This window comes from Elephas maximus, chromosome 17, assembly GCF_024166365.1.
Source record: "Elephas maximus indicus isolate mEleMax1 chromosome 17, mEleMax1 primary haplotype, whole genome shotgun sequence".
In the NCBI taxonomy this organism is placed as follows: domain Eukaryota; kingdom Metazoa; phylum Chordata; class Mammalia; order Proboscidea; family Elephantidae; genus Elephas; species Elephas maximus.
In genome coordinates this window covers 49,978,616-49,992,093 of record NC_064835.1, presented here as the reverse complement: position 1 = coordinate 49,992,093, position 13,478 = coordinate 49,978,616, and the positions used below count along the sequence as shown (strand labels likewise).

General features: G+C 42.1%; 1 protein-coding gene across 3 annotated transcripts in view; it reads left to right on the top strand.

Annotated features, from left to right (window-relative positions):
- Positions 1–13,478, top strand: part of DNAH6 (dynein axonemal heavy chain 6) — a 315,642-nt gene that overhangs the window by 198,659 nt on the left and 103,505 nt on the right. For all 3 annotated transcript variants that reach the window (XM_049856189.1, XM_049856188.1, XM_049856190.1), the window contains 8 exons: positions 1,146–1,286; positions 2,614–2,856; positions 4,616–4,783; positions 5,226–5,461; positions 6,487–6,748; positions 10,301–10,424; positions 11,434–11,630; positions 12,926–13,129. In XM_049856189.1, the coding sequence (XP_049712146.1) occupies positions 1,146–1,286; positions 2,614–2,856; positions 4,616–4,783; positions 5,226–5,461; positions 6,487–6,748; positions 10,301–10,424; positions 11,434–11,630; positions 12,926–13,129 (1,575 nt within the window). The remainder of the gene's footprint in view (positions 1–1,145; positions 1,287–2,613; positions 2,857–4,615; positions 4,784–5,225; positions 5,462–6,486; positions 6,749–10,300; positions 10,425–11,433; positions 11,631–12,925; positions 13,130–13,478) is intronic.

Here is a 13,478-nt window from a genome sequence, read left to right as displayed (position 1 = left end):
ATGACACAGCACACTCCTCCTCTCCACCCTGTATTCCCTGTGTCTATTCAACCAGCTTCTCTCCCCCTCTGCCTTCTCATCTCGCCTCCAGACAGGAGCTGCCCACATAGTCTCATGTGTCTACTTGAGCCAAGAGGTGCACTCCTCACCAGTATCATTTTCTGTCTTATAGTCCAGTCCAATCCCTGTCTGAAGAGTCGGCTTCGGGAATGGTTCCAGTCTTGGGCTAACTGAGGGTCCGGGGACCGTGACCTCGGGGGTCCCTCTAGTCTCATTCAGACCCTTAAGTCTGGTCTTTTTACGAGAATTTGAGATCTGCATCCCACTGTTCTCCTTTTCCATCAGGGATTCCCCACTGTGTTCACTTTCAGGGCAGTCACCAGTGGTAGCCAGACACCGTCTAGTTCTTCTGGTCTCAGTCTGATGTAGTCTCTGGCTTATGTGGCCCTTTCTGTCTCTCGGGGTTATCTTTACCTTTTGTCTTTGGTGTTCTTCATTCTTCTTTGCTCCAGGTGAGTTGAGACCAATCGATGCATCTTAGGTGGCTGCTGCTTGCTAGCATTGAAGACCGCAGATGCCACCCACCAAGTGGAATGCAGAAGGTTTTCTTAGTACATTTCCTTATGCCAATTGAAACAATGGTCCCCAGACCCCCACCCCTGCTACTCTACCACAGTCATTCTTGCTGAACCAGGAAGCCTCTAAACCAGTCAGCATGTCAGTGCTTCAGCTGCCAGCTCCCAAACCCTGCCTCCTCCGCCATGTCAGAGATAATGGCTCCAGATCTATGCTACTTCTGCTGCCTGTCTCCTATTGATCCTCTATCCCAAATCAAAACCCTCCATGAATACCCCCTCCACTTTATTCAAGGGATCTCCTCAAATACCTGATGAGGAGGACCTAAACCACATCCGGATCCCTAGTTACAGTGGAGTCTGCAAAGTGTCATTTTTAATCTTTCCAAACCGTGTAATAGAAAGAGGTTGGAGTAGATATTAAACAAGACAACTCACGTATCTACTGTGCTGTCACTTTTCATATTTGATATTGGTAGCATCAGTTCTTAGCCAACACTTATTTTCACTGTAGTGTCATCCTTATTTTAAATTGAAAAATATCAAATTTTTTTTTGGCGGGGGGGTCAGGTGTTTCAGTACTTTATCAGCCAAGTCCGCCAGAAGCTGCACATTGTTCTCTGCATGAGCCCTGTTGGGGAGGCCTTTCGATCCCGATGCCGGATGTTTCCATCTCTTGTGAACTGCTGCACCATTGACTGGTTTGTCCAGGTGGGTGACAACCCTGAATAGCTCATGGAGAAGTTGGACTTGCTTGAGTTTAAAGGAATAACATATTGTCAAAGAATAACTCACAGGATTGAGCTTTAAAGGGTGCAAGGAATTTACTCACACACCAGGGATGAAATCACCATATTCTTCTCATTGGACAATGGCAAACACAGGATTTATAAGGAAGAAGAGACCACTGAATTTAGCAATGTGGAAGTTATTGGTGGTCTTGACAAGAGCTGTTTCAATGGAGTGGTAGGGGGAGAGTTCAAGAGAGAAGAGAGGAAGGGAATCAGAGACAGCGAGTAAAAGCTACTCCCTCAAGGAGTTTTGCCCCAAAGGAGAGCAGAGAGATGTTGCAATAGCTAGACAGGTGTGAAGTCATGAGAGAAGTATTTTTAAATGGGAAACACAAACAGCATGCTCATGTGCTGATGAAAATAATCCAGAAAAAGAGAAATAGATGGTGCGGCAGAAAGAGCTAAGTGTTGTCAGCCAATGTCATTGAGTAGGAAGGAAGGGGCAGGGTCATCAATGAAGGGCTGACCTGAGCATGCACAGCCTACCCCAGGGTAACCAGAGGAAGGGCAGAGTAGATGAACACAGAGGCAAATCAGGGGTAGATGAGAGGGTAGGAGCCTGCTGAAGTTCAGTTTCATTGTTTCTATGTTTACATTCATGTAAGGAGCAAGACCATCGAGTGAGAGTGAAGAGAATGTGTTAGAGGCTTGAGTGGGCAGAACAAGGTGTGAAATATTCACTTAGGGGAGTATAAAAGTGAATGTATTAGAAATCTATTAGGATTTCTGAGCTACACTGTCATGAAGTTAAAGCAAGGCCCGTCAGCATGGTTGCATGTAAAAATTTTCCTCCAGTCATGCTCAGCCGCACAGTTGTAGGCACGGAGTAACAGAGTCACATTTGAATAGGGTTCAGGTGAACTCAGAGAAACAAGAGAGGGGCAAAGGAGTTGAGGTGTGAGCCGGACAGTGATTATAATGATGGGCCCGAAGTCCAACTGCATAATAAGCACAATGAGGGCATGAGGTTCTGGTAATGTACATTATTTTATTCCTGGAATTAGTCTAAGGACACCCAATCATTTATTCAGTCAACGAATATTTATTGAACAACTTCTGTGTGCCAGACACTGAGCAAAACCAGACTCGAGCCTGGCTCTAATGGACAGAGCCATTTAATTCATTAAGGGGCGGTGGGGTGGGTACAAGGCAAGGAAGAGTTCCAGAGAAATAATTATTTCTTAATTGTTCAACTGTATGTTATTGAAATGACCAACAGATTTTCCAAATTGTTTTCTTATTTAAAGTGGCCCAAAGAAGCACTTCTTTCCGTATCAAAGACATTTTTTGCAAATGTCGACCCTGGAAATGTAGAACTGAAAGAAAAGCTTTCCCTCATGTGTGTGAATGTCCACCTGAGTGTCTCCCAGATGGCAGAGCGCTATTACACAGAGCTCCGGAGGCGGTACTACACAACGCCCACCTCCTACTTGGAGCTGATCAACCTCTACCTGTCCATGCTGAATGAAAAGAAGAAACAGTTAGTTTTAGTAAGTTTAATATTTTCAATAAAAATGTTTTCACTCAAACTCAAAACTTGTGCCAGAATAAGTAAAACGCTTCTGTGCTGCCTTTACCTGCCGGAGTACTCTCCATCCTGACATGTGCCCTTGACATCTACACTATGGCAAAAAGTTGCCTCATGCTATTACTGGAGATGCTGTCAGTCCAGGGACCTTCCCTTTCTTGATATTTATATTTTGTCTGCTATCATTCACCTAAATGTCTTGACTTAGTAGCATGACATGAGCATTGCAACAGCATCACGGTTAAGCAGGAAACTAGTTGTCTCTGAAGTACTTAATGTAAAGGAGAACTTTTTTGTTTAGCAATAACAATGGGTTTAGTGGTCTAACGTGGCAGTGGTTCCCATTAACAGCAAGGGCTTTGGTGTCACCCAGACTATAGACAACCTATGAGCTGCCTCTTTCTTGCTGTGCAGCCTTGGACATGTTACATAACTTCTGTCAACCTTAGTAGAAAATAAGGTCTCAAAATATCTTTCCTCTTGGATTGTTGTGGAATTTAAATAAGATACTGTTTGTGAAGTGCTTGAGGTATGATCTGACACATATGAGGTGCTCAAAAAACGGCAGCTTCCATCATCATCATTAGGCTGTTAAATAACATTTTAAACACAGTAAAATGAAATCATTTACCATTTAGGTAGTTAAAATGCTTTTCAATGACTTACTACCTGATAAAATGCATGCCTTGTAAAGTAACATGGAAAATTCTTTTGAAATCTGCCAACTGGAAACAAAGCTTTCTAACCACCTTCAGAAAAAACCGTTATTCCCAATTGCCTTCTCTGCCAGATTCCACTCTTTGATTCTAGTCAAGAGTTCCTAACCACTGAAAAGTGGGGCTCGGATCCAGCAACCTGAGCTGGGCACCTAGGACCCTGACTCCCTGGGGCCTCTCAGCCCTGCTGACCCACCTTGAGTGAACAAGCTCCTAGAGCTGTGGCCTCTAGAAATTCCTACCTGAACTGGTTCCTCATCCATTTGATGTGATAACATGCTATGCTGGGGGAATAAAAATTCATAAGATGTGGTCCCCGCCTACCGTGGGCCCACAGTCCAGTGAGCTTCTACTGCTGTGACCAGGGGGCATGGATCCAAACCCACCATGGTGAGTGTCATAGCCATTCCCCAGGGTTCTGTTACCTAAGCAGCTCTGCAGTATCACAACTTTAAGTGTTACAAACTGACTTATCAACTCTATAAATGTAAAATTCTTGTACATGAGTAAAGATGCTAGTAAACTTACAGTTTATCTCTTTTGTGCCTGACAGTACATATAGCGACCATTCACTTTTACAGCTTCTGGGGTTTATTGGGAAGCTGCCACACCACTGATAGTGCATGCTGCCACAAGGCAGAGGCCTTTATGGTTGTTTGAAACCAAAGAGACGGGTGTGCGCCATCTGGATTTTTGGTAGGAAAAATAGAAATTTTGAAAATTTTTACTTGTTACACATATGTACCAGTGGACTCTGGGGGAGCTCTGAGGTAGAATTAGTGGTACTATGTATGTACCTCAGGGCACTGAGGGTAGACTTATGGGAGAGGGAGAGGGCAAGAAAAAAAATTCATACTACCTACCAAAAATTCAGACACACTCAATGATTCGGCATGCTTCCATTAATGAAAACATATACCATCAATAAAAAGTTAAAAGCAGAAAATAATTGGATCACCAAAGAGTTATAATCTCACTATAATAGATATTTTCATTGTCATTTAGGCACTGGGTCGGGTGAAGAATGGTCTAACCAAGCTATTAGAAACGAACCTACTAGTAGATAAAATGAAATTAGACCTCTCAGCTTTAGAACCTGTACTTTTAACAAAATCACAAGATGTTGAAGCCCTGATGGAAAAGCTGGCAGTGGATCAAGAAAGTGCCGATCAGGTAGGCTTCCATCACCAGTTGATCACTTATATGCAATGAAATAATTACAGTGCTTAGACTGTTTTATTTTATATGTCATTGAAGTAATAAAATGGTAGCAAAATCTAGCAATGTTTGAAGTCGTAAACAATCTCCCTTCAGTAAATCAGCCTGGTTCTCTAAGAATGGCTGCAGTGCAAAGAGTGGGACAGGGGAGTTGTGAGCAAAGTACCACCTACCAATCAAAATAAAGCAGCTGTTCCTCCCCTAAAAAGGAACTGTGGTTATAATAATTTTTTCTCTACTAGTCTATCAACATGGCTTGAGAGGGATAAAGGAGAGCATAAAATGCAATAGAGCTAATGCCCTTTCCTCTTTGCTCTAATCCAAAGGGCAAATATGACTTATTATTATTGAAATTCAAATATTGAGACCACTGAAGCAGTCATGTTTCAATGGTTAGGTCCGTCACATCGTACAAGAGGATGAAGCAATGGCAAAAGTGAAAGCCGAAGAAACCCAAGCCATAGCTGACGATGCTCAAAGAGACCTTGAAGAAGCCCTACCTGCACTTGATGCTGCCAATAAAGCGTTGGATTCATTAGATAAAGCAGATATATCTGAAATCAGAGTTTTTACAAAGCCCCCAGATTTGGTCATGACAGTAATGGAAGCAATTTCCATTCTCTTGAATGCAAAGTGAGTAATTCTGACTCATGTATTACCAGACTACCTGGTGGGGTTTCTTTATGATATTTTGGCTTTTATTGTATGTTTTCATTCTCTTCTGCACCCATTCGTTGGTTTCAGTGATTCAACAAATTGATTCAACAAGCATGTTTTGAACATCTATTTTGCTCTAGGTGATGGAGATACCAAGATAAAGCTCTTCCCTACAAGGGGCATACAGTCTAGTGGGAAGATAGACATGAAAAATAATAATTTCAAGGCAATGTAAGAGCTGCCTTGATAAGAGCAAGAGTAGAGAGGCCAGAGCACCTTCCTGACCCTCCTGGCCACACCTCAATGGGGCCCGAAGGCTCTGCAGAGAATGGATGGAAAACACTGGCAGAGGGGACTGAGAACCAGTGAGCACTTTTGACATAATCAGATTTTCATGTTAGAGAGACCAATCGGGCAAAAGTTCAGAAGGGGCAGGGGTGACCAAGAGACTTAAACCCAATTAAAAGGTGATTGTAGTGGTCTTGGCAAGAGATTTTAGGAGCCTAAACTGAGACCTGGTGGCATAGTGATTAAGAGCTACGGCTGCTAACCAAAAAGGTAAGCAGTTCGAATCCATCAGGGGCTCCTTAGAAACCGTATGGGACAGTTCTACTCTGTCCGGTAGGGTCGCCATGAGTTGGAATTGACTCGACAGCAGCGGGTTTGTTTTGTTTTTCTGAAACTGAGACAAAGGTAAAATGTAAGTGTCTGGGGCATTTTAAAAATAAAACTATTATCTCTATAATACCCTACATTTCTAAAACTCTATAATTTTATAATCCTTTCTCTGCCAAAATTGAGGTGGATGGAACCTTAGTCATTCAATTACCTGTCTCCCCATGAATTGTGGTGCACTTCTATTAATATACCAATTACTGGAACTGTGCTATAGAGATTAAAAGTACTTATTGGGATAATATTTGAATGTTCCCAAGGGAATGCATTTATTTTGTTCTTGTATTACTTTATTACTATGCTGCTAACTTATGTTTGTCTTTCAGGCCTGACTGGCCAACAGCAAAGCAACTTCTTGGTGACTCTAACTTTCTAAGAAGGCTTTTAGAATATGACAAGGAAAACATAAAGCCTCAAATATTGGCAAAGCTTCAAAAGTATATTAATAATCCTGATTTTGTACCTGAAAAAGTGGAGAAAGTGTCCAAAGCATGTAAATCCATGTGCATGTGGGTACGAGCAATGGATTTATACTCTCGAGTAGTCAAAGAAGTCGAACCAAAGAGACAAAAACTTCGTGCTGCGCAGGTGCATTATCTGTACTGTGTTGTGTTATAGAATTAAGAGTCATGACTGTTTATCATTCAAGCTTTCTTTACAATGCTACTGGGACCCCACACAACATAGGTAGTGACAAAACTCTTGAAATTAGCTTTCTTTTTAAACAATAGCTAACTTGGCAAACACCAAAATGGATATCAGAAGAGACTCTGAAACTTGCGCTTGAGCATCGAGTAGCTAAAGCAAAATGAAGAAATGATGAAGTAAAAGAGGTGAACAGACGTTTTCAAAGGGCAGCTCAAGAAGACAAAGTAAAGTATTATAATGACATGTGCAAAGACCTAGAGACGGAAAACCAAAAGGAAAGAACACGCTCAGCATTCCTGAAGCTGAAAGAACTGAAGAAAAAATTCAAGCTTCAAGTTTCAATATTGAAGGCTTCCATGGGGAAAATATTAAGTGACTCAGGAAGCATCCAAAGAAGATGGAAAGGATACATAGAGTCACTATACCAAAAAGAATTGGTCGACATTCAACTATTTCAGAGGGTAGCCTCTGATCAAGAACCGAAGGTACTGAAGGAAGAGGTCAAAGCTGCACCGAAAAAAAAGGCCTTGGCAAAAACCAAGCCTTCAGGAATTGATGGAATACCAATTGAGATGTTTCAAGAAACGGATGCAGCACTGGAAGTGCTCACTCGTCTATGCTAAGAAACTTGGAAGACAGCTATCTGGCCAACTGACCGGAAGAGATCCACATTTGTGCTGATTCCCAAGAAAAGAGATCCAAAGGAATGCAGAAATTATCCAACAATATCATACGCAAGTAAAATTTTGGTGAAGATCACTGAAAAGAGAATGTTGCAGGGAACTGCCAGAAATCCAAGCCAGATTCAGAAGAGGACGTGGAACCAGCCATAGCATTGCTGATATCAGATGAATCCTGGTTGAACACAGAGAATTCCAGAAAGATGTTTACCTGTGTTTTATTGACTATGCAAATGCATTCGACTGTGTAGATCATAACAAATTATGGATAACATTGCAAAGAATGGGAATTCCAGAACACTTAATCGTGCTCATGAGGAACCTGTACATGGATCAAGAGGCAGTTGTTTGGACAGAACAAGGGGATACTGAGTGGTTTAAAGTCAGGAAAGATGTGTGTCAGGGTTCTATCCTTTCTCCATACTTATTCAATCTGTACGCTGAACAAATAATTCGAGAAGCTGAACCGTATGAAGAACGCAGCACCAGGATTGGAGGAAGATTCATTAACAACCTACGTTATACAGATGACACAACCTTTCTTGCTGAAAGTGAAGAGGACTTGAAGCACTTACTGATGAAGATTAAAGACCCTTTAGTATGAGGGTCAACAAAAAGAAAACAAAAATCCTCACAACTGGACCAATAAGTAACATCATGATAAATGGAGAAAAGATTGAAGTTGTCAAGGATTTCATTTGACTTAGATCTACAATCAACACCCATGGAAGCAGCAGTCAAGAAATTAAATGACACAGTGCATTGGGCAAATCTGCTGCAAAAGACCTCTTTAAAGTGTTAAAAAGCAAAGATGTCACTGTCTTGGTTACCTAGTGCTGCCATAACAGAAATACCACAAGTGGATGGCTTTAACAAAGAGAAATTTATTTTCTTACAGTCTTTTTTTTTTAAGTAGGTTACAAGTCTAAATTCAGGGCATCGGCTCCAGGGGAAGTCTTTCTCTCTCTCTTTCGGCTCTGGAGGAAGGCTTCCCCTGGTCAAGGAGCTTCTCAGGCACAGGACCCAGTGTCTAAAGGACACGCTGTCCTCCTGGTGCTGCTTTCTTGGTGGTATGAAGTCCCCAACTCTCTGCTTGCTTCCCTTTCCTTTTGTCTCTTGAGAGATAAAAGGTGGTGCAGGCCATACCCCAGAGAAGCTCCCTTTACCTTGGATCAGGGAGGTGACCTGAGTGAGGGTGGTGTTACAATCCCACCCTAATCCTCTCAACATGAAATTACAATCACAAAATGGAAGACAACCATACAGTACTGGGAATCCTGGCCTAACCAATTTGATACACACATTTTGGGGGGGGGGACACAATTCAATCCATGACAGTCACCTTGAAGACTAAGGTGCACCTGACCCAGGCCATGGTATTTTCAATCACATCATATGCATGTAAAGCTGGACAATGAATAAGAAAGAACAAAGAAGAACTGATGCCTTTAAATTGTGGTATTGGCAAAGAATATCGAATATACCATGGACTGCCAAAAGAATGAACAAATCTGTCTTGGAAGAAGTACAACCAGAATGCTCCTGTAGAAGGATGACGAGATTACGTCTCGCATACTTTGGACATGTTGTCAGGAGGGATCAATCCCTGGAGAAGGACATCATGCCTGGTAAAGTAGAGGGTCAGCAAAAAAGAGGAAGACCCTTGGTGAGATGGATTGACACAATGGCTGCAACAATGGGGTCAAGCATAACAACAATTGTGAGGACAGGGCAGGGCAGGGCAGTATTTCCTTCTATTGTTCGTAGGGTCCCTATGAGTCAGAATCGACTGAATTGCACCTAGCAACAACTTGTCTAAGAATTTTTATTCAGAAGTGACCTCTAAAATGAGCCCTCTTCTGGCATAAAAAGAGAATAAGAGTCTTTAGTATAATCATCTGAAAAGAGGGAAATAGCTAGAGGTACCTTCTAGCTCTAGCATCTGATGGTCTATGTTTCCATTTGCTAAATATCCCTACACGTGATGGTATCATCTGGAGTTCTAAAAACCCGCTTAACTGCAATCAGATGTGAGGTCCATAGTCTTCTCAAGTAGAACAAAGAATGATCACTTAGTGGAGCAGATTACCTAAAGCATCATGGCTGTAGAACCGGGACTGGCAAACTTTTCTCTAAAGGTCCAGATAGTAAATATTTTAGGCTCCGTGGGCTATATGGTCTCGTTGCAACTACTCAACTGTGCCACTGCCGTGCAAAAAACCTCACAGATGATACGCAAATGAGCAAGTGCGGCTGTGTGCCAATATAACTTCATTTATGGAACCTTCCTAAATGAGGGCCTCTGATTTCAAATTCACACAGTTCCATACCGTTTCATACAATTACCACAGGTTGTGAAATATTCTTCTTTTGATGATTTTCCAACTACTTACCATTCACGTTAGCCTGCAGGCTGTACAGAAACAGGCAGCAGGCTGGTTTTGGCCTGCAGACTGTCGCCCTGTCGTTGCTTAACCCTCCTATGGGGAACTAGTTAGGAGAGATTAGTTTTCGCCCCTACGTGGGTACTTGCTTCATTGTTTAAATTTAGTATTCCACTGTAGTAACTAATTCATCCCAAATGCTAGGTACATCTGTTTCTCCGTGCCTTTTAGGATTTCTCTTGTTTGACTTTGTTTTATTGGCTTTTGTTTGTATATTTTACTCTATATTAACTTTGTGTACCATATCCAAATCTTTTTGGACATGAAAAATGGAACATAAATCAGATTTTTGAAAAATGTGCATTATAAATATGCAAATTCGGCCTTCTTTTGGGGGCTATTCTCAAATATTTACTTGATTTTATTAGGCTGAACTTGATATTACTATGGCTACCCTGAAAGAAAAGCAGGCTTTACTAAAACAAGTAGAAGATCAAATACAGTCCTTACAGGATGAATATGACAAAGGTGTGAACGAAAAGGAAAGCCTGGGTAAGTCACTAATAGAATTTATAGTGGTCATGAAATACCTGACTTTTCAAAAGTAGAAAGAGTTTTCAACAAGTCAAATCTCAGCTTTCATCCAACATGTAGGATACGTTTTCATTAGTTTTATCCCATTAACCTTCTAGTACGAAATTAGAAAAACTGTATGTATTGCATACACTCACCATCCTATATGGGAACAAGGCTTTATGGGGCATGTTATGGTATCAGAAAAAACAGCATATGAATTTGATACAGAGAACAAATACTCCAGACACACAGAGAGGGCACTGTCTTTATCTAGAGTAAAACCAAAAAGGAGTAGCAAAAAAGAGCTCTTTGCATGGAAGAGGCAAACTTGGACTTAATTCTGAAATGGGAAATAATGCTGAATTAGTGTAAGGTTTCATAGAGGCACACTGACATCGTTAGCTAAATAATGCTAATTCCGCTAGAAACAAAAGCAGGCAAGTAAATTTTTAACCCACAGTATGGTGGTTCAGTGGTAGAATTCTCACCTGTTATATACCAGGTATGATTCCTGGCCAGTGTACCTCTTACACAGCCGCCACCCATCTGTCATTGGAGTTTGCATGTCGCTATGATGCTGAATGGAAACCTGGTGACATAGTTAGCTATGGCTGCTAACCAAAAAGGTCAGCAGTTCAAATCCACCAGGTGCTCCTCAGAAACTCTATGGGACGGTTCTACTCTGTCCTATAGGGTCACTATGAGTTGGAATTGACTCAACGGCAACAGGTTATGATGCTGAACAGGTTTCAATGGAGCTTCCAAACTAAGAAGGAAGAAAGGCCTGGCAATCTACTTCTGAAAATCAGCCAATGAAAACCCTGTGGATTACAATGGTCAGATCTGCAACTGACGTGGGAATAGAGCAAGACCCAGCAGCGTTTTGTTCCATTGTGCATGGAACAATTAACATTTTAGGAAAACGTTAATGAATAACATCATCAATAACTGAATACCATCATCTGATTTTCTTAAAATTTCCCAGCAAAGACCATGGCCCTGACACAAGCCCGCCTCTCGCGTGCTGGAAAGCTTACAGCGGCACTAGGAGACGAGCAAGTTCGATGGGAAGAAAGCATCCAGAAATTTGAGGAAGAGCTCTCGAATATCGTTGGGAACGTGTTCATAGCTGCGGCTTGTGTGGCCTATTATGGGGCATTCACAGCCCAATACAGGCAACTGGTGAGCAAACCTGCTTCCTCTAAGGAGCGGTGAAAAGCAGGTGGGACATTGGAGGGGTTTTATTCTCCTGAGATCAGATGGGGGCTGTCCACCATGGAGGTTCTCCATGATGGAAAGGTATTCACATGCTCCACAGCCTTCCCTCTCTCCCTGAAGGTGGTGATGATCTACCCCCGGGCTTTCCTCAGCACCATCCTCCCTTTCCTTCTGCTGCCTCCAGCAGCGGCTCACCACGTGCTTACATAGGATAAGAACCTGGGGAAGGAAAAGGGACAGTAAGCCCCAAGCCTTCTGGCCACCTAAACCTGCCAGGATGAAATGTTCGCGAGACTGCTGCCAAGGGCTAGGCAATGGAAGGGGGCTGAGCGCAGGGCAAATCTGTGGTTCATTTATTTTTTATCTTTACAATTAATAAAAAGTTCCATCTAAGTGCATTTGCTAGAAAATTAAATTATTTGAAAGGATACTAAAGCCATTTCTATGAAATTCCTTTCTAAAAACATTTTAAAAAATGTTTCACCCTTGTCCTTGAGTTATAAAACATCATATAGTAGAGAACTCACATAGACTACAGAACTCAGGGGTCGTCTGATGCTGTATTTCTCCCTGGGGCCAATGGTGCCTTGTGGGGCAGACAGTTCTGTTGTGCAGGACTGTACCTCTCATTGAGGGAGGTTTAGCATCCCTCTTTTCCAATGACCCGCAGTCATTGTGATAACCCAGAACTTTTCTGCATGCTTCCAGGCTCTCCCAAGAGGGGCAATACACTCTTGATTGAAAACCAGTATGACAACTCTGTCATTTATACATGAGAAAAATGAGGTTCAGACACAGGAGTGACATGCTCAAAGCCGCAACTAGTTAATGGTATAGTTCTAGGGCCCAGGTCTCCCGATTTCTAGTACACTTCTTTTGTTACAAGGTCTCTGGGTGGCACAAATGGTTTGCGCTTGACTTCTAACCTAAAGGTTGGCAATTTGAACCCACCCAGAAGAAAGGAAGAAAGGCCTGGCTATCTGCTTCCATAAAGATTACAGCCAAGAAAATCCTATAGAGTACAATTATCCTCTGTAACACATGTGGTTGCCATGAGTTGAAGTTGACTCAACGGCAATGGGTTTTCTGGTTTCTCGTGCCTCAGCAGTGATTGCCCCATGCTCTGATGCCAGGATGCTGTGGAGACTGTAGGGCTTAGCTCTTCCGGCCGTGCTCTACTCCTGACTGCCACACTTTGTGTCCCTTCATTTACTGAGTTCTCCTGACTCTGCAAATAAACTTTCCTTTTTCTTCTACAGCTTATAGAGTGTTGGATCAACGATTGTGTGTTTCTGAACATCCCAATTGATACTTCCTTCAGTCTCATTAACATCCTTGGAGATCCCTATGAGATACGGCAGTGGAACACTGATGGACTGCCTCGTGACATGATATCAACAGAAAATGGCATTTTAGTTACTCAGGGGCGACGGTGGCCTTTGATGATTGATCCTCAAGATCAGGTATGTAACAAGAAGAGTGACCTATTGACACTGGTTACTTTTGTGTTGTCTGTTAGAAATTATAACAGTGGAATTTAATGAACTTGTAACATCATGGCAATGTTGACCTAGAAGGGAGTTCAGAAGCCATCTAGTCAGAAGGGAAGTGTTCAAGTGCTCTGCATAATTAATTTTGATTGGTTTTGTTTAAATCAACCACTAGTTTTCTGTTATTTATTGGGACAGGAAATCACTCTCCTGTGTAGTCCTTTGCTCCTAAAAGGTCTGAGGGATCAGAAGAAAGTCAGAATATGATGAGTTCTGAGCAAACCTCCTGGAGTTTACAGACTCCCATCATCCAACTCCCCAA